Source organism: Rhinolophus hipposideros, assembly GCF_964194185.1.
Source record: "Rhinolophus hipposideros genome assembly, chromosome: 24".
Lineage (NCBI taxonomy): Eukaryota > Metazoa > Chordata > Mammalia > Chiroptera > Rhinolophidae > Rhinolophus > Rhinolophus hipposideros.
The window spans coordinates 4488988-4515147 of record NC_138070.1 but is presented as its reverse complement, the minus strand read 5'-3'; the positions used below and the strand labels follow the sequence as shown (position 1 = coordinate 4515147).

The 26160-nt window shown below is 50.0% G+C and overlaps 1 protein-coding gene across 3 annotated transcripts in view; it reads right to left on the bottom strand.

Annotated features, from left to right (window-relative positions):
- Positions 1-26160, bottom strand: part of PITPNM2 (phosphatidylinositol transfer protein membrane associated 2) — a 72630-nt gene that overhangs the window by 25729 nt on the left and 20741 nt on the right. For all 3 annotated transcript variants that reach the window (XM_081036719.1, XM_081036717.1, XM_081036718.1), the window contains exons 2-3: positions 9387-9559; positions 450-664 (exon numbers count right to left, since the gene is read on the bottom strand). In XM_081036719.1, the coding sequence (XP_080892845.1) occupies positions 450-664; positions 9387-9464 (293 nt within the window). In that variant the 5' untranslated portion in view covers positions 9465-9559. The remainder of the gene's footprint in view (positions 1-449; positions 665-9386; positions 9560-26160) is intronic.

Here is a 26160-nt window from a genome sequence, read left to right as displayed (position 1 = left end):
AGAACCCCCTACTGAGGGGAGGCTCAGTATGGGGTGTCATAAAACATCCTCGGAGCGGAAAGCCTCAGAGTCGGACAGGATCTGGGCCGTCTGGTCTACTCTCCTTCGTGCCTCCTCCCAGCCAGCTGACTGTCCTGCTTTTTCAGGCGAACATCAAAGTGGGTTTGCATTCCCTGAGCCTTCCCAGATGGCACGGGGGTCTCAGATGGCCCTCACTGGACTCACACCTTCCCGGCCCCCTCCCCTGGGCAGGCTGGAAGGTATCCATGTGTGCCTGCTTCCTCTTCCTGCCTGTTCCCTGAGGGGAGCCCTGGAGAACCTTCAGGCTGCCCCCACCTGGAACGGAGGCTCAGCCCCCCAGAAGCCTGGGCTCCTTGAGGGACAGGGGCTGAGCCCACATGGAGGGCTGCCCCTGGGCTCTACGCGGCAGGCGCTCCCTCCAGGCTCACCTGGTCCGCGTGTAGGGGTAGGCATTCCAAGACTCCTCCACCACTCGCAGGGCCGCCTTGGGCAGGATGGAGCGGAACCAGCTGGGGATGTGCATGCCCACATGGTACACCTTGTGTGTGTATTGCCCGGAGCCGCCGGGGCCGTCCGTGTACGGCCGGTTCTCCAGGATCTCCACGCCGCTGCCCTCACCGTACGTCTCGTTGCGGCTCTTCTTCTGTGGGAACAAAAGCACCCATAAGGTATGGGGCCAGAGCACTGCAAACAGGAAGGGGCTCAGGACTGGGCCGCCAGGTGCTGAAGGGAAGGCGGGGCTTTGGCCAACCAGCCTGGCTCCTCCTGTTCACCTCAGGACCCCCAAATCCAGACCCAGGCTCCACATGCCCTAGCAATTTTGAAGGAGACTGAACAGGCCACAGTTCCCACCGAATCTCAGCATTGCTCATGCAAAGTCTTCCATTCTGACTCCTGCCTGTCCCGGGATTGAAAGTGTTCCCAAAGTCAGGAACAAGATGAAGATACCCGCTTTCTCACCTCTATGCAACATTGTACTGGAGGTCCCAGCCAGGTAAATTAGGCAAGAAAAAGAAATCACTAGAGGCATCCAAACTAGAAAGGAAGAATTTAAAACGATCTCAATTTGTCAATGACATAATCTCATATACAGAAAAACCTCAAGAATCCCCCTAAAAACCTGTTAGACCTAATATATGAATTCAGCAAAGTTGTGGGATACAAAATCAACATGCAAAAGCAACGCACAAAGGAGTGGTCGGTTAGCTCAGTTGGTTAGAGCGCGGTGCTCTTAACAACAAGGTTGCTGGTTCAATCCCCACATTGAACCCTCCACAATGTGGAGAGTTGCACCCTCCACAACTAGATTGAAACAACTACTTGACTTGGAGCTGATGGGTCCTGGAAAAATACACTTAAAAAAAAAGCAACGCACAAAGAAAATCAGGAAATTATTTCCATTTACAATAGCATCCAAAAGAATAAACACCTAGGGATACATTTAACCAAGGTGGTAAAAGACTTGTATGCTGAAAACTATAAAACATTGCTGAAAGAAATGAAAGACCTGAATAAATGAAAAGACATCTGTTTTCGTGCACTGGAAGATTTAATATTATTAAAATGCCAATACTCCCCAAAGCAATCTATGGATCCAATGCAATCCTTATCAAAATCCCAGTGGTCTTTTTTGTAGTAGAAATGGAAAAACTCATCCTAAAATTCATATGAAATTGAGAGGGATTTTAAATAGTCAAAATAATCTTGAAGACAAAACAAAGTTGGAACACTCACACTTTCCTATACCAAAACTTACTACAAAATAAATACAAAAATACAAAATACAAAAATACAAAATACAAAACTTACTACAAAAATACAGTGATCAAAATGATGTAAGCATGCCATAGCATAGACAGATCCATGGAATAGAGTCAGGACTCGATATAAACCCACATATCTAGAGTATACTATACAGATACATTAATTTTCAACAAGAATGCCAAGACCATTCAATGGAGAAAGAACAGTCTTTTCAACAAACGCTGCTGGGACACTTGGCTATCCACATGCAAAAGAATGAAGTGGGACCCCTACCTCACACCATAAGGATTAATTCAAATAGATCAAAGACCTAAATATAAGAGCTAAAATTATAAAAGTCTCAGAAGCAAATGTAGGAGTAAATCTTCATGACCTTGGATTTGACAATGGTTTCTTAAATGTGATACCATAAGCACAAGCAACCAAAACAAAATACAAAAAAAAAACAACAAAAAAAGATAAACTGAAACTGGACCTCATCAAATTTTTAAAACTTCTGTGCATCAAAGGATACTATGAAGAAAGTGAAAGGACAACCCACAGAATAAGAGACAACTTCTGTAAGTAACATATCTGATAATGGACTTGTATCCAAAAACTACAAAGAACTCTTACCACTCAACAAGGGAATAACCCAATTCGAAAGAGGGCAAAGGACTTGAACAGATATTTCTCCAAAGAAGATACACAAATGGCCAACAAGCACATGGAAAGATACTCGACATCACTAGTTATTAGGGAAATGCAAATCGAATCTACCATGAGACACCACCTCAGACCCATGAGGATGGCTAAAAAGAAACAATTAACAAGTGTTGGTGAGGGTGTGGAAAAACTGAGACCTTCATACATGGCTGGTGGGCATGGGAAATGGTGTAGTCGCTGTGGAAAACAGTTTGGCGGTTCCTCAAAAAGTTGAAGAGAGCTAACATATGACTCAGCAGTTGCTTCCTTAAGTATACATGCAAGAAAATGGAAACACACACCGACACACAGAAACTTTTACATGAATGTTCCCAGCAGCACTACTCACAATGGCTGAAAGGTAGAAACGACCTGAATGTCCACAAACTGAAAAATCGACAACCAAATTACATCCATACAGGGGAACATCACTCAGTCATAACAGGCGTGAAGCACCGACATGCTACGTGCGACAGCCTTGAAATCATGACGCTCGGCGAGAAGCCAGGCACGACAGCCCACATATTGTGGGATCCCATTTATATGAAATGTCCAGAACGGGCAAATCCATAGTCAGAAAGCTGATTGTTGGTTGCCCAGGGATGCCGGGGGAGGGAGAAATGACTTCTTTTTGAGGAGGTGAAAATGTTCTAAAATTGGCTGTGGTGATGGTTTCATAACTCTGCGGCTATACTAACACCCACTAAACGGTACACTTTAAGTGTGTAAATTGTGTGTGGGTGACTTACATCTTGATAAAGGTGTACAAAACAAACCAAACAGGCACAAAAACCAATCCCGCCTCTTGTCCTCACTAAGATTTCAGAGGTCGAATGTGGCGGGGGGGGGGGGGGGGGGGGCCTTGAGGCACCGCCCGATAGCTACGACACCTGAGCCACCTCTTACTGCCTCTCTGTCACGAGTGTCCTTCCCAATATCCAAAAGCTCAGGTTTCTGCTTATGCAGCAACCCCGTGGCTGAGATGCTGGGGACTCGAAGGCCAGCATCTGTTTCCAGGGTGACGTGACCACATCGCCAAGGCCATTTTCAGTCAGCTTCCTGAACAGGAGGTGTGCACATGCTCACACACGCACGCAGGCACAAGGCACTCCCAACAGCCCTGACCTTCCCTAGGGCACGAAGATATGCTATGTGTCAGTGGCCCAGAGCCACTAGTCTCCTTCAGGAAAAGAAAAAAAAAGCCCCTGATTGAGGCCCCAGATGGAGGCCCCGTCCCTCACTCCTTAAAGGAGCTCCTGGAATGTGGCCCAGATTCCGTAATGAAAGCAGCAACCATTTCCTGGACACTTTCTCAGTCAGCGCCTGCCTCTTCCAGTCACTTCATTAATTAGTGGTTGTGCTAAGTGCTGTACCTGTTCTTTCCCCTTTTGTTATTGCAATGACCCCCGGAGGCACGACTCTTACCCCCAGTTTACAGATGGGAAGGTGGAGGCCACGAGAGGTGGAGTCACCTGTCCGAGGTTACTGTCACTACGTGGCAGGACCAGGATTTGAACTCAGCACCTGTTTGATGCCAGGGCCTGCTGGCCCACAGCATGTGCTCCTGAAGGAAAACAACTCAGCACACAGTAGGTGCTCAATAAATACAGAGAGTGCCAAAAAATGTACACACATTTTAAAAAAGGAAAAAAAACTGTATTAAGATTGTCATACAATGAATGACGCTAGCATTCATTTGATTAATGCCGTCTTTTGTGTGAACACCATACTACACATTGCTATGTAATTCAAGTCAACTTCGAAAAGTAACACACAGATAACATCTCTTAAAATGTGTATACGTTTTTTTGGCACCTCTGGTATTTACAGGGCAAATAAGTGCATTCTAGTTCTAACTCTATGACCAACTCCCTCTCATCCTGGACAAGTGGCTTTTCTCTGGTCTCAGTTTCCAAAACTCTAAGCGGGGAGGGTGCTTCCTATCTGCCCAAGCCCTGGTATAATGGTTCGAGTACTGCAGCATCTCCCCAAATTTGTGTCCACTCGGACCCTCAGATAGTGACCCTATTTGGAACTAGTCTTTGCAAGTGTAACGAGTTAAGGTGAGGTCCTACTGGATTAGGGTGGGCCTAATAAAAAGAGGAAACAGAGACACAGACACACACAGGGGGAAGACGGCACAGTGACGACGGAGACAGAGGCTGGAATGATGCAGCCACAAGCCAAGGAACGCGGGCGTGGACCAGAGGCTGGAGAGGGAAAGGTAGGAGCCTCCCCTGGCATCTTCAGAGGGAGCGAGGCCGCGCTGACACTTTGATTTCAGACTCCCAGCCTCCAGAGCTGCGAGAGAAGACGTTTCTGCTGCTTTAAGTCACCCAGTTCATGGCGCTTTGTCATGAACACATCTGGGGTGCTGGGCGGCTCAACGAGAAGAGGGTGAGCAGGTGTGAAGGCCAGGGCCACGTGGAGGGGTGCCCAGCCTGCCAGGGAGCCCAGAGTGGGAAGGGACAGGCAACTGGGGAGGGAGCGGGGTGGGGAGGATCCCTCGCACCTGGCCTCAGGGGCTGCACAGAAGCCCCTGCCCACTCAGGTGACCTCAGCCTGAGTCGTCCTCAGACTCCCCTCCCGGGAAAGCCAGCAGGGCCACCGTGGCAGCTCTCTTGGAGGCTCCAGGGGAAAGTCTGTCCTGCCTCGTCCAGGTTCCACCGGCCCCAGGAGCTCCTTGGCTTGTGGCCGTGTCACTCCAGTCTCTGCCTCCATCACAGGGCCAACTTCCTGTCTCTTTCTGTCCTCTTCTTATAAGGACATCAATCGTCCGATTTAGGGCTTACCCTAAATCCGGAATGATCTTATTTCAAGATCCTTAACTAAGTACATCTTCAAAGACCCTATTTCCAAATAAGGTCACAGTCTGAGGTTCTGGGTGGACCTGAATTTTGGGGGAAACTAGTCAACCAGCTGGGTGAGCGCCCACCATCACCTCCTGTCAGTGAGCTTCCGTCTGCCTGTGGGGAAAATGGGAAGGCCCCCTACGATCCCACATCTACCTGCCAGACAGGTGAGCCCCTCGCCACCTCCTGCCCAGCCCCACCCTCAGCCCCACTGCAGGGCCAAGCCCTTAGCCACACAGCCTTTTGCAAGCAGCACATTTGCTGGCATGCAGCTGACCACACTGACCTGGCCTGGCCACCTGCAAGGTGACCTCATGCAGATAGGTGTGTGTGTGAGGTGAGGAGTGGGGGGCTGTGTGGGGGCAGGGGAGGGTACATGGGCTTTGGAGGCTGTGGGGGGTGAGGCATCTTGCTCCATCCCTCAATAGCTGTGACTTCAGAGAAGGTCAGAGCTGGGGTGGACTAGGAAATCTCCAAGCACCATGGAAGAGGCAGCCAGCCACATCTGCAGACAAAGCCTGGTCGCAAAGGGCCTGCTGTGCGTCCTTGGGCAAGTTCCTTGACTTCTCTGTGCCTCAAATTCTCATCTGTAAGATGGGGACACATAATACCACTCTACAGGTATTATGAGGTATGGTGAGGATTAAAGCAGGTGACTTATGTCAGGCCCTTGGCACCCACGCTACCATCATTCCTTGTGGGGGCGATGGCTGCAGTCACTCACAGGAGATGGATAGAGCGGCTGCTCAGGGATGCAGGGGTCACAATTAGCGGTGGCAGAGCCGCTGGGACCCAGACTGGCCCCAGCCAGTATCGCCACATAGCACTTTGGTACCTCTACACAGCAGGTGTTCAGTGAAAGATTGGGCAGGTGAATATACGGATTCTGGTCCTTCCAAGCCTGGGTGCCTCCCTCAGCCTGGGAGCGGGCAGCCCTGAGGGCTAACCGCTGGCTCCCCACCAGCGGTGACATGAGGGGGCAGCTCTCCCCAGCACAGCTGTGACTGTCCGTCCCACCACTCAGGACCAAGCTCTCTCTGCCAGCCATTCCTGTAAGCCATGCCATGGTGCCTCTCGTGGAGATGGCAGACGAGCAGCAGAGACAGGCCCGGCGCCCCAGGGGCACTCACGCCTGACCCATGAGCCCTATCTGCTGTGTCTGCAAGGGCGGGGTGGAAACCCTGCCGTCTCCCTCCCCAGGACCTGGGGCACCTGAGGCCGGTGCAGAGAAAGCACAGACCGGATGAGGTCAGGACCCTTCAAACACAGGAGGCTCCCAGGGTGGGCGGGTGGAGGAGCATCCCCGCCAGACACGCTGGGGCTGATGAGGAGGGTTAGACCGGCGAAGACCAAAACCCCCACAGCGGCCGCTCTCGGAGCTGTCCAGGGTCCTGACCAAGAGCCTCTGCCGGCTCGTGCTGAGTTAGGCATTTGCTGGGCCGCTCCTGGGGTGGAAGGCTCTCTCCCAGCCAGGCCCACTGTGTTTGTTTGTTTGTTTGTTGTGTAAACCTTCAACAACACGTATATTGAGCACTGGTCAGGCACAGTCTGAGGCACGTGAGCGTATGCCATCTTGTTCACAACCTCACCGAGGAGGCCGTGGTTCAGACCGTTCTTAGCTGCGAGCCCAGCTGGTAAATGAGACTAGTGGGAAATGAACTAAGGTCTTGATCTTCTTCCCACAAACACGGAGCTGCCTGCCTTGAAGGCCTTCTCATCCCGTAAGGCCCAGCCCAGAGCGGACACACTCCAGGAGCACTGGCCCGAAGCCCGTGCGTGTCTGTGACCTGTCCATCTCCCGGAACTCGCTGCCCCCGCAGGCCTGTATGCAGTGGGCTGCACACGCTCCCATCTCCCCCTGTGTGGGGGGCAGGAAGCGCGTTCCATTCAGCTCTGATACCCAGCCCTCGGCCCAGGCCTGGCACAGAAACGTCTGGTGACTCGAACTTATCTTTTCAACAGCTCTATTGCAATCTGACTGACAGAACAAACTGTATAAGCTCACAGCCATGAGCTCTGAGGTACGTTCACCCCCGTGAATCCGGCACACAATGGAGATAACGTGCTTATCTGCCACCCGCTTGGTGAATGGAGACCCTGGGAACTCGGGGCCCGAGGCAGGTGAGACAAATGTGGGAGCAGGAGCAGGGGAGGTGGGACTCGAGAGGCAGGCAGACATCAGTGGAGAGTACACAGGTAACCCTGAGCTCACAGGAGGTACCACGTAGAGCCCACGGAACGTCTTGCATTAATTAGCGGCATAAAGATAGATGTTAAAATACAAACAAACAAAAACCCACCTTAAAAGAGGGGGTGAAGATGGCAGATGGTTTTGAAGAGCCCAGAGTTAGAGGTGAATAAAAGAGCTTGGCTATCCTAGAAGACGAAAGCCAGTCCCCCAGGATGTCGGAGCCCCCCACCCTAGCAGGCCATGTGGAGCAGAGGGGCTGCTTGCTGTGGTCTGGGGCTCCCCTGGCTTGAATGAGAATTAGAGATGCCACAGGAGAAACAGTGGCTTTGACAGATCAGCCTAGTCCTCGAACAGGCTGAGCGATTTCCAGGGTGCTCAGAGCTGGGAGTGGGGGGGTGGGGGTGGATGCCTCTTCTTTTCTCCTGGCTCTCTAGGAATAATTATGGGGTAAGTGGTTCAAGAGGGAATTGAGTGGTGCGTCTGAAGCAGCTGGGAGCAAACAGCCCCCCAGAGAGGCTGAGTTTGCCTTCTGTTCTCGTCTCAGTCAAGCTCCCATGTTGGGAACCTGGTCAAACCCCAGCAGCTCCATCGAGCTCCTGCCAGGAGGGAGCTAGGGGCTGGAGATGTGCAGGGAGCTCGTAACTAACTCCCAGGACCTGGGCTGAAGGGTGGGAGCACCAAGCAAACCCAAGCCTGGAGGTGGAGGCCCTGCCAGCCCAGGCTCTCCCTTCCCTCACAGCCCCAAAAGACGACCCTGAGACTGGTGGGGGCAGCACGGCCAGAGGCTGGAAGCATCCACATGCCCAAAGGAGCCAGAGCTGAGCTGGGAGCAGGTTCATAATCAGACCTTCAACTGGAAGGGAAGCTGCCAGGTCGGGCAAAGGGCTGGGGCACTGGGTATGAGCAAGAGGCAGGCAGGGAAGCTGAGATGGGGGCCGCCACTGAGCAGGACCCCAGTGATTGGGTGCAGGGGGCATGTCTAGGCCACAGTCAGCCAGATTCGGGGCTCCAGGCCCCATGTTCCAGGTTAGACAGGCACGGAGTAGGAGGCCAGCAATGTCTGGGCTGCAGTGGGTGGGTCCTCTGCCCTGTCCCAGGAGGCTGTCATCCTCAGACTCACTCGTGACTCTGTAAATGAGCCACGACGCTGCCACTGCTGTTTCACAGGCAGCCCAGGTTAGTGAGGAAAGTGTGGCCCTAGAGCTGGGAGGCAGGCTGTGTGCTCCCGGAAACGTCATTTAACTTGCCTGCATCTTGCACCTCCCTGTCTGTCGAATGGGTTGTTACGATTGAATTTCTCTATCCCCACAAATTCCTACAGGTGAAGCGCTAACCTCCAATGTGATGGGATTAGGGGGCCAGGCTTTTGGGAGGTGATTAGATCACGAGGGTAGCACCCCCATGATGGGATTAGCGTTCTTATAAAAAGAGACCGCGAGAGCGCCCTCACCCCTTCTGCCATGTCAGACACAGTGAGAAGACGGCTGTCTGCAAGCCAGGAAGGGGGCCCACACCAGACACAGTATCTGTCAGGGCCTTGGTCTCGGGCTTCCCGGCCCCCAGAACTGTGAGAATGCCTGTTGTCCAAGGGCCACAGTCTGCGGTGTTTTGTTACAGCAGCTTGCACCGAGCACACATGAAGATAATATCTGGATCAGTGAGATGACGGGTGTTCAATGCTGTGAGTACGGCACTGGAGAGACCATCCAATGCCACAAACAGCGACTGAGCACCACCGTGTGCCGGCGCCATGCTTGCCAGCCAGACTCCTGTGCAATTCAGACAGTTACCAGGAGCCCGCGGGGCAGACACGGTGCTGTGAGGGCCCCGACGCCACCCCACCCCACGCGTGGGTCGAGAGCCCCACAACCCACCTGTATCATGTACAGCTGGGCAATGCGGTACTCCTCTACGGTCATCGGCAGAGGAATCCGATATTCCTTTATAATCATCTTGGAGTCCAAGCCTTCCCGTCGATGGGGAACTGCGCGTTGGGACTTCTAGGTGAGGTTCCTTAAATAACCATGACAGAATTCACCAAGGACCCCTGAGAGAAAGACAGAGCATAAGAAAGTCACTTTCCGCAAAGGCTGGTGGGTTCAAGAGCATGGGGGGGGACACCATGTGACCATGAGCAAGTTCCCTCAGCCCCCCAGCCTCCATTTTCCTGTTCGCTAAGCAGTCCTGTAGAGAGGAATTCGTAAACTCTCCGCCACAGGGATATAAAGGATTGTTATTCTCCGAGTGAGGGCCAGCCGGTGGGGGGGCATCACATCTAAGAGCAAACAGCGCCATGCTCTTGTTTTACATGCAGTTCTAATGAGCCCCAGCCTCAGTTTCCCCCGCCCGGGGCAGCAGCAGGGGGCTGGCTCGGTGACAGCAACCAGTAACGATGACTGGCCATGGGAAAGAAGGTAGGACAAGTGAAACTGAAAAATCGATGTGAGAAATTTAAACATGAGCAGTCTGGCACACTACAGTGCCGGGACAATCTGCTCCTGTCACTCGGTGCAGATGGCGTCACTACTTCCTGAAAGAAGATTCTGAGTTATCCCAAAGGGGGGATCTTAAGTATGCTTTCAGTCCAATCCAACAACAGCTATTACCACCTTATTCTAGTGCCGACGCTGGGCTTAGTCTAGGAGGTACAAGAAAGAAATGAGATAAATGGGTAGACTGCATAGAATGTGAATTACATGTCAATAAAGCCATTTAAAAACTAAACAGTGTACTCATAGTAGCTTCTACTTAAGATGGCACAGGATATATACGATGAACACTTGCCCCTCAAGCCATCAATTTTTTTTTAAAATGTAATTCTTGAAGGAGGCATGCTCCCAGTTATCTGGAAAATAAAGTCATCCATCATAATCTATCCTCTAGATGGCGGGGCCTTCGCTGTAAATATATTTGGCTAACGGCCCCCACCCCCCAAGAGATTACATTCTATTAACTGGCAGCTGGGTGAAGGGTTCCAAGACAGGTAGTGGCAGAATCAGAATTGCTTTTTGTATTTCCGGAAGACCGCACTGGGGACAGTAGTCGGTGAGCGTTCACAGCCATCAGAGGCAGGACACGGGCTTTGTGATGAGCGGGGGCTGAGCAGGCAGGCAGCCTCCCTGGGCACCGTCTGTAGGAGGCCTGCATACCCCCCAGGCACTAATGCATTACTGGATGTCTAACGAGATTGGGGAAATCGAATATACCAGAACTGGGGACAATCAGTACACAGGGCTGAAAGAAATTCTTTAATAAATCACCTAGGAAGAGACACAGAGGGTGGGGGACTTCACATAAATGGGCCAGAGACGGCCCCTCTGGTATCAGCCTAAAACAATGCCCTGTCGTTGACTTCTTTACAGCAGGTAGAACATAGCTCAAAGCTCCCGACACCAAACTCAAATTCTCACACACCCACTTGCTTTAAATACAGTCCACATAAACGTCTTTTTATCCAATTAGAGTTCATCTACTTTACAAACATGAAACTGAACCCCACATCGGGAGCCATAGCTAAGTCAACACCTGTGGCCATGAAAGACCCCAAACGAGGGAGTTCCGTGACCCAAAGCTCGCCATGGTGGTTCTGAGCGATGACACCCATACAGGTCAGCCTCCTGCCCGACGCCCCCTCCCCCTCTGGGTGGTGGTCCCACATCACTGTCTCCGGGAAGGAGTTTCCCTGTCCAAGTGCCACCCAATAATGCCTGTCGTTACTACCCCTCCTGGTTCTGTCCTGTCTCTTCCCTGATCAACCCGAACCCCGAACTTATGACAGGAGTGGCTGTGCTCTCCAGAAGTCATGCTCAAGTGCACAGAAGTCGTCACTAACCTTCCTGTAAGGTAGGTGGGTCCCGCACAGCGCTGAGGGCACGTGGGTTTGGGGCCCCAGCTGAAACTGTGCAGGAGGACAAGAAAGCAGAGGCTGTGGGCTGTCCCCACTCGGCTCTGACACCCACCTTCTCCAAGGCCCACAGGTCCCTGCTCAAGTCTGGCTGGGGGCAGACATCATGGCCCTGAGCCCCCAGAACGTCACCTCCTCCCTGCGCTTGGCTGGGCCAGCAAGGCTTCCAAGCTGACATCTGCCAACCAGCCAAGAGAGGGGTGCTGCCCGCTCCCCGCTGAGATGAGCCGAAGAGCCACCAGGTGGGAAGGGGCACAAACAGACAGAAGGAGAGAACAAAATGAACAGCTTCGTCCAGAGCTCAGTGCATGGTGACTAACAGGAGAGAGGACTCAGAAATCTAGGAGTGACACAAAACAGGACAGCAGGTGGCGACGGTGACGCTGGGGGTGCGGGGTGGGAGGTCACTCAGTTGTGTATCACGCTCCTGCCTTGGGGCTTTGGCTCGTGCTGTTCCTTCTACCTGAGCGTGTTCTCCTCACACCTGCTCTGCTGAGCGGAGTCCCACTGAGGCTGGGAAGGCCGGCTCACGTCGTTTTACAGCTCCTCACCCACAAAGCCTTTCCCAAGTCCCCTCTGGACTGAGTGACGAATGCCACCCTGGCAGGTGTTCTCCTCTCATCTCAGTGACACTCGTGGTAACTCTGGACGGCAGATGGTATTATCCCATGTGATGTAAGGAGAGACCGAGGGTCCAGGGGCACAGCGGCTGCTCCTGGGGGCGGGGGGCGGGATCACACTGCTGGTAAAGGCAATGTCAGGGTTTGAATGTGGATCTTGGCGTGCAGTTCCAGACGAAATGAGGAAATTGCTAAACCCCAAGCACAACCTGGGAAGGACACCAGCCAGATACCATGAAGCCTGCTCTGGGAGGAAAGAACAGGCCGAGAGCTAACAAGGGCCCCAACACCAAATAAATACCACCTCCTGAAGGGCACGGCCATGTTCCTCCGTGGGAATGATGAAATCTTGAGCTGTGGAGGCCGCCCGAGGGAGGAGAGGCATATCCCTGCTTTTTAACTTTTTATTTAAGTATCACACACATATAAAAAAGGGCACAGATCAAAAGCAGAGGTGTGTTTTCACAAAGTGAACACACCCATATATGGCCAGCACCCAGATCAAGACACAGAAAACGAGCGACCCCAGAAGTCCCCTTGTGCTCCCTCCTAGTCACATCTCCCCAACCTCGAACAACCCCTGTCCTGCCTTTCACCTGTTTTTGTCTTTGATATTTGGTTGAGGCCTATGAATTGCCAATATCAGATTGTCTTTCACCTACAGAATGAGCAGCTTCATACGGAATCATACTGTGTGCGCTCCTCTGTTTCTGGATTCTTTTGATCAAACTTATGGTCCCGGGATTCCTCCAAGTTGTTGCACATGGTTGTACATTGTTCATTCTCATTTCTGTCTAGCACTTCCTTGGGTGAAAATACTATAGTTGACTTGACTGTGCCTTTGTTGATGGGCCCTTGCTGCTGTGAACAATTTAGTATGTGCAGAGACACGAGTTTCCATTGCGGAATGGAAGCAGAGGAAGAGCTAACAGAAAAATCACACCAATGGGCCGTTTCTATGACAGAAGCTAGTTTTCCCACTAAGGGAGATCTGGGAGTGAAGTGAGGCTTGGGAGCGGGGAGAGGGCGTAGCAAGGGGCTGGTCATAATGCAGAGTCAAAGGGCTAAAGAGCTTTGCTACGAGCCATGACGAGCACGTGAAGTCTGACCCCTGAGAGATGGGATTCCAGGGCACAGGATAAACAACAGCTCTGGGAAGAGAGTCTTCCAGAAAATAAATAAGCCCATAATGCATCTGCAGGCTGCTCTAAATCAGTCCCTACATTTTCCACACACTGTTATTTAGAATAATAATCAGAAAGGAACCCACATAGGTCCTATGAATTAAGAGCCGGGGGCACATGAAGAACTTACATCACAAGAGGAATCATCCAGAGAAATACAGAAAGACTTCAGAAAAATAGTTCTCCATCAACTCAGAGAAATTAAAGATACAGTTTCTTAAAAACTAGTCAGGGCAAAGAGATGGAAGAAAGGAGATACAGAAACTTTAAAAAGAAATTATTGGACAATAGACATGAAAGCTGACAGGTGAGCTAGCAGAGCTCAGGGGAAAAACAGGAAAGAAAAATAAATACATCACATATTTTTTTAAGAACCATATTATAAGCAATGAATAAATAGACAAAGCACAGCATGACAAGTAGAGAGGTGGTGGGCAGGCTCAAGGGAATCACACAAAATTAAATGGAGAAGACTAATAAGACAAAATGACAGCTACAGGAGGCAAAAGGAAACCCAGTATGTACATAATCGGTGTGATTCTTAAAAAAAAGAAAAAGATGCTGGAACGAGAGAATAAAATATTCAACCATAGAATGGAAAAATCCTCTGAAATAAAAAAAAGACTTGGCCCTACAGATTAACTGCCATTCTGTAGCCCAGGGACAGTGGATGGTGTAACGAACAGCAAGACATCCTTAAAAAGTTACTGAACTTAAAGGACAAAGAAAGAACAAGATAATTCGTGGGTATAGGGAGATGGATTGAGGAGAATCGGAGTCCTCCGGAGCAGCACAATTTCAGAAAACAGTGGCACCATATTCTACAAAATTCTAAGAGAAAGAAATTATGAACCAGGAGTTTGTATCCAGCTAAACTGTCCTCTGAGCATAATGTTAATAGATAAACTGAAACATGACTTTACAAGTAGGAGCTTAGACATCCATGAGGTCTTTTAAAAAATTATCTGATCCTACCAAGCAAAAGATCAACCCAAATAAGTTCCTCGAGGCCGGATGGCTCAGTTGGTTAGAGCGAGTACTTAACAAGAAGGTTGCCGGTTCAATTCCCACATGGGATGGTGGGCTGCGCCCCCTGCAACTAAGACTGAAAACGACAACTGGACTTGGAGCTGAGCTGCGCCCTCCACAACTAGACTGAAGGACAACAACTTGGAGCTGATGGGCCCTGGAGAAACACACTGTACCCCCCCAAAAAAAATTTTTTTTAAAGTTCCTCAATGGAGGAATCTTGGTGAATAATGAATTAATATTTTTGAAATTGGGGAAAACATGATTATTAGATAGAATATAAAAACCTTGACTGTATATACAAATAATACTATAACAAAAACTGAGAGTGGAAGAACAGAGGTGGACGATAATTTCCTCAATTTCCATTGCATGGGAGTTAGTTCATTACGTATGCATAGGTTAAAAAATGAATGAGGAATGACTTGTTGAAGCCCAGGACTTTTTAGGGCAGTGGAACTACTCCATGTGACATGTCATTACACATTTGCCAGAGACCAGAGAATGTGCAGCACCAAGAATGACACTTAATATAAACTATGGACTTTGTGTGATAATGATGTGTTCACACAGGATCATCAATTGTAACAAATGTACCACTTGGGTGCCAGATGGTGACAGTGGAGGAGGCTGTGTATATGTAGGGGCTGGATGGATATGGGAAATCTCTGTACCTCCCTCTCAATTTTGCTGTGAACCTAAAACTACTCTAAAAATAAAGTGTATTAATTTAAAAATTAATGATTTCAACCTTTTAAGAGCTTTTTTCTCACAGAAAGTAAATTAGAGGTTACCAGGGCGTGAGGAGATGGAGGAATGAGGAGACGTTGTTTAACAGTTACTCAGTTTCTATTTGGGTGATTAAAAAGTTTTAGAAACGGTATAGTGGTGAGGCTTATACAACATTGTAAATGTACTAATGCCACAGACTTGTGCATTTAAAAATGGCTAAAATGGAAGTTTTTATATTATATATTTACAACAATTTAACAAAAATTAGTAATGTAATATACCAAAACCCATTGAATTGTACATTTTTTTAAATGAATGAATTGCACGGTATGTGGATTATATCTCAATAAAGCTGTTTAAAAAGGTTTTCTCTTTTTCTCCCTTAACTTCAACCTTTTAGGAACTGTTATCACATATGATGAAAAAATGTTATTCGGAAGTTTAGCAATTTCGTTTTGCTTTACTGTAGATAAATGCAAATGGATGATTTGTCTTTGGTTAAATTCAAGAAAAATAAAATTTGGGTTTTATTTTTTAAATGCATGTAGAGTATGACCCACTTTTTTTAAAGTTATTATTACGCTGATTACATATGTCTGTGTAGAGTCTGGCAGAATGTTCACTGGATGCTGCTGAGGGTTATCTCAGGTTGGTGGCGTTTGGGGCAACTCGTACGCGCACTTTCCCATACGACTTGACTTTTCACAAGGGAGCAGAGGTAGAGTTGGAGCAGCACGTGCATAACCAGCCTGAGAAGGGCTGATTAGTGTGGTTGTTAAAATCACGGACTCTGAGTCAGCCAGAGCTTCCTCGGACTCCGAGCTCTGACCGGGAGCAAACGGCTTCATCTCTTTGAGCTCTCATTTTTATCTTCTACGAAATTGTCACATAACGCACGTAAATGCTCAGCCCAGTTCCCACCAGCGCTCAGCTAGCAGTCAGCAGGTGTGCTGTGCTGAGCAGGGTCTGGAAGGCAGGTGTCAGCCTGGATATAGCCCAGCGTCCGGGCTGGGCTGCCTCCCCCAGGTGCAGACGCTAAAACCACTGCACCGGGAACTTCACTACCCAGGGTACGACGTCGGAAGGCTGCATGGCACCTTGGCAGGTGCTGCTTGGCTTTGCAGCCAGAAGGTAGATCTGGTGAGCATGACAGGGGCCTCTTGCTTTCTTCCTGGAGGAGCCTGAAGCAAGGGGCCACAGGCAGACCCCAGCCCCCTCGTGAGAGAAGGCAGTGTGACTTGTGTATCTGCCTGTCCCCAGAAACCCCTCACCCAGCAGCTGAACCCTCAGACAATCTTATTATACTCATTACGGCTGCCTGGGCGCGTGTGAGCCAGACACACATTTCATCTCCAGCCCTGCTGGAGTCGTGATGGGTTATACAGAATTACATTTTACTGCTTTCCACAGGGCAGCTCACACAGGGTCCTGGCCCAGCGAGAGGGAGGAAAGAAAAACACAAGTCTCAAGGGGCCCTTTTGTGAGGAAAGGCAGGAAAGGAGACTGAGTGACCACTGCACACAGCCCCCAGCCAGGGAGGACAGGGATGGACCCTCCGCTGGGCCTCAGATATGGCACCTGGCTGTGGTCTGTACAAAAGCCTTGGGCTTCCAGAACCCCTGTATTCACAACCCTAGAAAGGACCCCCAGTCCCCACGTTCATTGTATCGTTGAGAAAACAATAGGGCGTGACGACATCAGAGTGGAGACCACTTGGCAGGATGACCCGGGAGGCGTGGGGGTTGGGACCAGCCCTGGACAAGGTGCATGGCCCACACTGTATCCGCCTGTACCTGGAGCCCTGGCCTGGACGTGGGAATGAGGTCACCCTCCCATCCTCAGGCAGCATGCCCAGCCAGAGCCCACACGGGAAAGACAGAGGCGAGGCCTGCAGCTGACTGAGAACGTGTGGTTCTGCCCGAGGAGTCAAGTGCCGGAGCCCAAGGTCATCGGGGACTCTCTGGGCATCATGGGGAAAAGGCACCATCCAGTGACAGAAACAGCTTCAAGCTCAAAGGGGCAGGGTGGCCAGGCTAGAGGGACTGCGGTGACCTGCAATCAGAAGGGTGGGCGGACAGCACAGGCAGGAAGGTCAAATAACTGCTTTGGGCGGAGACCCTGCCTGGGAGGGGAAGCAAGAGAACAGTTTATAGAACCGAATCTGTTTCCACGATTAGCTGGGGTTTGACGTCACAGATGGAATTTAGGAGCGATGCCATGGGGAGACAAAGGGGGACGGAATGCGTCCAACGCACTTCAGCTGCATTCTGGCCATTAGGTCTGGAAGCGACTCCGACTCCGAGCGGAGCCGGACCAGCAGTCTGCCTAGACGTTTGCAACAGCAGGAGGGCAGCTGGCAGGGAAGGCGGGGGCCACGGGCAGCTTCTGGGGACCCTGGTACACCTGCAACATCCCTTTTGGTTCCCTGGGGTCTCTCCCCCACTTTCTTTAGGAAAACCTCCTTCTGCCCTGTTTCCCCAACGAGCTGGTCGCCCATCAGGGGCCGAAGTGTGAGATATTAGAAGAACTTCATTCCCTCCCATCTGTATCTAGGGAAAGCAAGCTCCCGATGAATGGGAACGGGGGGGGGGGGGGGGGGGCAACAGGGCTGCAGGAGGGGAAAAGGGCGTTCTTTGTGCTCCAGGCCCAGCCACCAGGCCTGGGTAGGGCGTGGGGGGGGGGAGTGTGTGCAGGATGTTAACCATCAGCTGCCTCTGTCCCCTGGGCTTAAAGCAGGCAAGTGGGCACATTCCCCAGGAAAGTCTGAGTTGGAAGGAGCTGGCGGGGGGGGGGGGGCAAGTCTCTGCCCCCAGAGCAGTTTCCCCTTTATCTGTTAGACATTGGACCTCCACCAAGAGGAACTTTGCTCCAGTCCTAACGGTCACTTTATAAATGGGGGGACAACACCTGGATTTTGCCGAGCTGGAGGACGCAGTGCTCCCTCTCCCCCCCCACCACCCTCCCACCAGTGTCCTGGACCCCTTTGAGGGGGGACAGCCTCTCCCTGCACCCGGGCCTGAGCATTGAGGCCCCAAAGCCCTGGCCACTCCTGCAGTCCCTGACATCCAGGGAAGACCATAAATCTCATCATGTGCACCCGAGTGCCAAGCTGGGGATGACTGCCAAGCCACTGCGGGACTGTCATCAGACCCCACAGGACAGTGGCCACCCAGGGGCACCGCAGAGCCTGCAATGCTGTGCAGGGCTGGGAAGGAGGGATGGTCGGGGCGGAGCCCTTGGGAAACGCTGAGGGTCAAAGGGGTGGGGGCGCTTTTTATCTCTAAGGCACAGAGAGCAAAGCAGGCCCGGGGAGTGTTGGCGCCCTGCTCAGGGAAGCCCAGTTTGCTCAGCACCCGGCTTTAGGACTCCTACTCCCAAAGCTCCAACCTCGCTTGTCAGGAAACGGGGAGAGGAGAGGTGCGTGGGAGACCCAGATCCTCCAAGACAAGCAGGAGGGCCCAGCGGGAACTCACACCTGCCACGCACAGCCCTCTAAAGGACCCTGCTGGTCACCCCCGGCCTTCCTTCGGGGGCGCTCCCCACACTTTGACACTGGACGTTTAGCTTAGATGTGACAATGGAAACAAACGCAGAGGGGCCCTGGCCGGCCGTCTGGTTCTGAGCTGTGGCCTTCTATTCCCGCTTTCTGGTCACCTCCCCTGGGTGCCACCACCTGGCCTAAGGTCCTGCGGCTGGGCCTTCCAGGAGCTTGCTGGCCTTAGAAGTGAGCACCCCTTTGGGGGCAATGCGCCTAAAGTCTCCTGGGGTGGGGGAGGGCGGATCCCCCCACCAGACACCTGGAAGCGGGCAGGCATCGGGTCAGCTGGTGTCGGGCACAGGGCGTGGCTGCAGGTCCTGCCCCAAAGCACCTCTGCTCATCTGTCCCCCAGGGAAACAGAGCTGGGGTTTTCACCCAAACTTGTTATGATAATGATGATGCCGTCATGATAACATATAACAAACATTGAGACAATCCCAGCTCCTCGGGCCCACCTGGCCTCCAGGTTTTGACAGGACCCCTGGGCATTTGGCAGCACCCCCAACCCTGCACGTGCACGCCCCACTAATTATCTCCTACCTTCTCCCAATTTTTCTTCTCTCCAGCTCCAATTCCAACAGTCAAACCCACCAACCCACCGCTCCTGTCACTCCTGTTACCAGGCGTGAACATTTCAGCCCCCATGGGAGGCAGGCCTGCCAACCCCTCAACCTCTCATGCACTGGGTCCTATTCTTGTCACTTAAGACTCTTTTCCTGCAGTTAACTCTCCCCCAACAGTGTTTGTTCCTCTACTGGAGCCCCCACCCCGCAACCGTCATCACACAAAGGTACAAGAAACAGCTCCCTTACTTACAAAAACTGACAGCTCTCTCTCTCTCTCGCTCTCTCTCTGTCACACATACACACGCACCCTTCACTTTTTTGAGGTATAATTGACATATAACATATTAGTTTCATGTGTACACCATAATGATTTGACCCCAAGCTCCCCTAACCCCACTTCCCTCTTGGTACCACGCCGTTTCTCTGCTCCCCTTTAGAGCAAAGAGTTTGCCAATCTCTTTTCAACCCACCCCTCCAGTGAAACTACACGGGTCCAAGCCACCTGTGACCCCACGTGGCTACGCTGGTGGCCAGCTCTCAGTCCTTCTATCCCGCCCCTCGTTAGTTAATTCCTACATTTAACAAATAGCGATGGAGTGTGCGCAGCTGGTAGGCAGACAGCATGGCCCTCGAAAGGATTGAGGTTCTCCTCTCTGCTCGGCCAACACACCCACCAGCAAATGTCCACGTGGAGCTGGCCATGTGTAAGATTCCAGCACTGAGGCTCTGAGCCGTCAACCATCAGGTGCAAATAATGGTATTTTTTTGTCCCAAAACATGTTGTTCTGCAGTCTGCAAGTAGCCCTGTTGGGCTGACCTCAGATCTACAGGGGTACAAACCCCATGTTGGGGTCTTAGGGGGCCAGTATCCCTAGTCCTGCCCCCATACACCCACCCTCCTCATGGGACCCCAAGGCTCTGTGCCCTCACAGCTCCTTCTACAAAAGCTACAGCTTTGGGGGCACAGGCCCAGGGCTTTCTAGGTGTCACAATGGAGCATTGAAGCCCGTTAGCTCCGAGTAACTACCCATAGCGCCTGGTAGTGCCTAAAACTGTGTTTCCTAAACTTGCAGGAGGCCATTAACCCACCAGAGTGTCCTTGAAAGACACTCCAGAGCAAATAAAGGGTCAGAGCTTAGCCCCACCCCTCCCTGCACCCCAGTTCGTCTTGTATCCTATGAGGAAGGTGCAGGAGAAAATACACAGTCTGTCCAGTTCCGACTCTCCTGGAGGCCTTCCCAGGGTTTCCTCATACCCTCCACCCCCTACACGTGGAAAACCAGACATTCTGCTTGGTCCCTGGGCGTCTAAATCCTTAACATCATTTTACACACTCAGGCGACGCGAATAAATTACGAGTTACTTAATCCTCACAAATGCCTTGAGTTAGATATATGACCCCCACTTATCTATTTATCTATCTATTTATTTTATTGAGATGTAATTCACATACCATACAATTCACCCTCTTAAAGTGTACCATTTCGTGGTTTTTCGTATGTTTACAGAGTTGTGTAACCGCCACCACTATCTAATTCCAGAACATTTTCTCACCCCAACAGGAAACCTCATCCCCATTAGCAGTCACACTCTGTTCCCACCCCCTCCACCCACACCCCCTGCCACACGTTAATCTAGTTTCTGGCTCTATGCATTTGCCTGTTCTGGACATTTCTTTAAATGGGATCATACACTGTGTGTCCATTTGGGTCGGGTTTCTTTCACTCGGCATAGTGCTTCAAGGTTGACCCACTTCATAGTATGTGTCAGTACCTCCGTCCTTTTTGTGGCAGAATAATATTCTACTGTGTGGCTATTACGCCCATTTTCACGGCTGAGGAAACTATGGCTCAGTGTCACTAGGGTATCTCATGCTCGGTCACTCAGTAAGTGCTGGAGTCAGGTTTATCTTTCTGGGCAGCCAGGGTAGAAATAGCTTAAAAACTGAACAATCATTGTCTGCTTTTGTATCGCTTTATAAAAATACATATCCCGAGTACTGAGAATAGAATTTTATGGTTTACAAATGCTTTTAGCTTCAAAGTCTTGCTTTTTCAGATTAACCCTACAAGGTGGAAAAGGCTAGTGTGCCCCATTTTTGGAAGGAATCGAGAATTTACATGGTGCATTCAAGGCCAGAGATATTTATTGATGGGCGAATGGTGGCTGCACCCGAATCCAGATATAACGGGAGTGCACGAATAGCTTTAATGCTTTTTTGCAAAGATGCATGATTTGGAGAAATAATTTTTGCTTTTTTCTTCCAGATTATTTTGTAATGAGTGCCAACCTTGGAGCAGGAGGACAACCGTATGTAAACTCCGTCCAAGAGTGATTTCTTGGTTTTATTTTAATGTTTCTGACTGATCGTGGAAATAAAGGTTGATATTTCTTTCAAAGTAGACTCCCTGGTTCCAGCCCAAATCCTCTGCACTACCGAGGGAGGGGCCTGGGAGTTTGTATTTTTAACCCACTCCCTATGTGGCTGGTAAGAACAGGAAATTACCTCAGGGCCAAAATCTCAACTCCATAACCAAACAAATGAGGTTCTTAAATTCTAGTCTCGACAAGAAATCATATCCTGGGACCCCGCTGAACTCCATGCATTATCTGACAGTGCTCACTAAGCCAGATGTCAGGCTCTGCAGTGGGTACTGGGGTGCAGGGGACCAAGACAGAGAGTCCTTGGAGTCTGAAGGCTGCTGGGGAAGATAGGCGTTGTGTGAGGCGTCAAAGACCTGATGGGGAATATTAGTCAGCCTTCAAAAGGAAGGAGATTCTGAGCCCTGGGCCCTGCCTGCCTCACTACGCACCAGCCAGCTGGGCTGCTGCCTTTTCTCGGCATAGCTCCCGATTCCAGGCAGCTGCCGTGCCCATGAAATGCTGTCCCCCAGGCTTTGGCACAGCTGGTTCCTTGTCATGACCCAGGCCTCAGTCAAGATGCCACGCTCGCGCGGTCAGTGGAGAAGACCCATTGCCCTGGCCCAGCCTCCATGCTCTGGAATGATCTGACGCCCTTCCCCACATTGAGGGTGACCTACCCTGCCTCACTGGTGACTAGAAGAGTGCCTGGGCCAATGAAATGACAGCGAATTTATGGGATTCATCTTTTCATGCTCAGCAGATGCTAGGCGGCAGGGGGCTGGCTGGCACTTAGTAGGCATTCAAGAGGACCTGCTTGGCAAATGATCCCCAGACCGTCTCTAGGCAGACAACGCCTCTGAGCAGCCAAAGTGCTAATTACAAACTGCTCGGTTAGCTGTTCCTTAGAGCAGCTGAAGGATCCTCCAAGAATAGCGCACCCACCCTGCGCGTCCCCAGAATAACAAACCGGCTTCTTGAGAGTCTGTGACTCAAACTGTTCACGGAGTCAGGCTGCCCGCCCCCCCAAGAGTGTGTGCAGGGGCATAAACCTCACACAGACTGACAGACAGACAGACAGACAGACAGAGGGCTGCTTGTTGTTACCCACGGCGGGGCAGGGGCCTAAATGACACATGGCCATGAGGGTGGGCCAAACGACCTACGGGGGACCACTCCCCCCCTCAGATGTGCATTACAGTTTATCACACACAGAAAGTTCATGCTTGGAAGCAGCCAGGGCAAGGCGCGAAGAGGAAAGCCCCGAGGGGCTGCATCACTTAACGAGGCCACACAGCTAGTCAAGAGCAGAAGGCACTAGAATCCCCAATCCAGGGCTTGAGCTGCTGTGCCCTTGGGCAAGCAAGCAAGGGTCCAGGCGCCACAAGCCACCAACAATTGGGTACAAACACTCAACTCAGAAGGGAGCAGCAGGCTAAGCTGGCTGCTGGGCCAGAGGCCCTGCCAGTGTCCCCAGGGGGAAGTGTGCACGTGCAAATTCACATGTCCACACAACCTGGCCCAGGCCTTGCTCCATCTCTGAGTGAGTGGCCTCCCAGGGCTGCGGGGAACACAACATGCCTGGAAAGTTTCCCAGGTCACGGGCTCTTCTTTCCAGGGTTATTAGCTTCCCTTCATCACCCCGTAAAATCCTCCCACTGATGATGGATACCATCCCTCTCCAGTGAGAGAGAGAGGAAGGAAAGAAAACACAAAGGAAACCAAACCGCTGGTCAAACTTGGAAAGCCCCATGAGCGGGTGACTGGGGAAGAAGAGGCGTCGGAGGTCGCTGGGCGGCCCAGTTCAGCTGCCCAGGTTGTGCACTGCCCAACTCCTAGCAGTGAGTCTCATGGACCACCATAGGACTGACACTCCCTAGAGCTGGGCAGTGGAGGGAAAGTGCCCCACCGACTGGGGGCCATGTTCTCAAGGTCTCAAGCCCATCCATCAGGCCCATCCTCACACGAGCTGCTCTTCATTCTCAGAAACTGCCCATCAGCACTAACTTGTGGGGAGGAAGAACTGACCAAGGTCAGACAGAAGTCAGGGTCAAAGGTTTGGCATCTCCTGAGTCATTCTCGGGGCTGGGTTGGAATCTAGCTCTAAGCCCAGGACCTACAAGAAGGATCAGCCATATTTTAGGAGCTGAGTCTCATTTATGTCTCCATCATTTTCTCCCCCTCGCCAAATGACTGTCCATTCCTGCCTCTGTCTTTCATCAGCTCTGGAAAATTCTCAGCGATGATCTCTTCGAACGTGGCCTCTGGCTTATTTTTCTCTTTCTGGAATCTAATTAGATGAATGTTAGGTGTTCTCCTCCACATGTCTTATCTTCTCTACAGTTTCCTCCTCATTCCAGGGTTGTTTCTGGGCCACGTCTTCACCTCTGGCTTCCAGTTCCTAACCCTTCCTTCAGCGCTGACTCCTCTCCAATAAAAGTTCTGTTTGGTTCTTCTTCAAACCCCCGTCATTGCTTTTCACAGCTTTTTGTTCTCTGCACATATTTCCAGCCTCGCCTTTATTTATTTAAATGCAGTAAACTTAGTTATTTTATCAACACTGCCTAAATATTGCTGAATCTGACGTCCTGAGGGCTTGTTTCTGCTGTAAATTGTCCACGCTGGCTCTGGCAGGCTTATCTCCTCTTCTACTCAGTTATTTTTGACTACAAACTGCTCGTTTTCTGTGGGGTTATTTGTAGAAATCCTTCAAGACTTAGGAGAGGGTCTGTTTTTCCTGAAACGATGTATATCTGCATCGCCAGCACCTGCATTTCTACCCATGGTCATCTGAACCACCCTTCTCATTCTCCTTTTCTGTTCTTCCTCCCAAATAGATAGTGAGCGCCCTTGTTTCCTGGGGCTCATGTCACCAAGAACCACAAACTGGGTGGCTTCAAGCAACACCAATTTATCCTCTCACAGTTCTGGAGGCCAGGAGTCCGAAATTTGGGGCCTTGGTAAGGTTGTTACCTTGTTCCACAGCTTGCTCCTAGCTTCTGGAATTTGCTGGCGATCCGTGGCTGGCAACTAGGTCACTCTCATCTCTTCCTTTTGTCACATGGCCTCCTCCGCGTTTCTTTGGGTCTCTGCTTCTTATAAGTGACCTTCTTCCAAGAACACCAGTCATTTGACTGAGGGCCCTTCCTACTCCAGTAGGACCCCATCCTAACATCTGCAAAGACCCTATTTCCAAATAACGTCACATTCCCAGGTACTAGGGATAAAGGACTTTGACATATCCTTTTTTTTTTTTTTTTTGAGGTGTGGGGGGCACAATTCAAAGCACACTCTCTCCAAGTCTGAGCAGCTTGGATCTTACAATCTCTACATTTTCTTCTCAGCCTGGCCTGGCTTTAAAAATTCTGCTCTATCTACTACATTATACTGCCTTCCACTTGTCAGCCCAATCACAGGTCTTCCTTCTGTCACTCCAACAAAGGGGACCTGGCCCACTGCAATCCCACCTGTGAAATACACTCTGGGAGAGTGTGTGGCAAACGGCATCCATTTTTCTTGTCTAGGATGAGAACAATCTTAATTTTGAGTAACTTAACTACTGAAAAGAATTTAAAAAAGAAAAGAAAAATTGTCAATATAGTAAATCAAATGAAAAGTTTTCTAATACTGAAACTTCCTTCCAATCTTGGGATAAATCCTACTTGGTCATGATGTATTATTCTTTTACTATTGGGCTGAATTAAATTCATTATTTTACTTAGGCTTCTTAAAAAAGAATTTCAATTTTATTCAAAGGTGAGACTGGCTTGTAGTTTTGCTGAGTTATCCTTCTCTGATTTTGGTCCCAGAGTTCCTAGCAAGACAACTATAACATCCTTTTGTGCACTCTGAAAGCGTTAACACAATGTGAGAATTATCTATTTCCTAACAGTTTGGGAGAATTTATCCGTATTTTAGGGGCAAATTTATTTTTTTGATGAGCCAATTTTGGTTGTTTTGATTTACTTAGAAAAATCATGTATTTCACTTTGATTTTCTAATTAACTGGCAAAAAGTTGCATTTAATATTCTGTTCTTTTTAAAACCTCTTCTGTAGCTATATTCTCTTTTTGATTTGTGTCATCTGTTTTGTTTGTTTTTTGAGTTTTATCTCTTATTAGTCTTTTCAAAGAACAAGTTTTACACTCCTTATTGATGAATTCTGGCCCATTTTCTGATTTCTTTTTATTTCTTCTCACCTTCTTTGAGTTTATTTTTCTAGCTTCTTGAATTGAAAGCTAAGTTCAATAATTTTTCATTTTATTTGTCTCTTAATAAATGAATATAGGGTGACAATTTTCCTTTGAGTGTTGATTTGGTTTCATTACATAGACTTTTATATTCCATGCTCTTACTGCCATTCATTTCAAATACTATAGTTTAAAATGTTCACTTTGACTTCCTCATTTAATTTGAGAGTGATTAAGGTTTTTTTATACCTAACATACTGTCCTTAAAGAATTTTCTATTGAAAATTTTATTGAGATGATTGCAAATTCACATGCAGTTGCAAGAATTAACAGAGAGATCCCTTTTACACTATCCAGTTTCGCCCAATTGTAACAGTGTATACAACTATAATATCACACCCAGGAAACTAACATTGATACAATCTACAAATTTTAGTTACATTTCCCCTGTTTTACTTGTACTTAGGTGTATTTGCCTATGTGTGTATATGCATTAAGTTCTGTACGATTTTGTCACCTGTGTA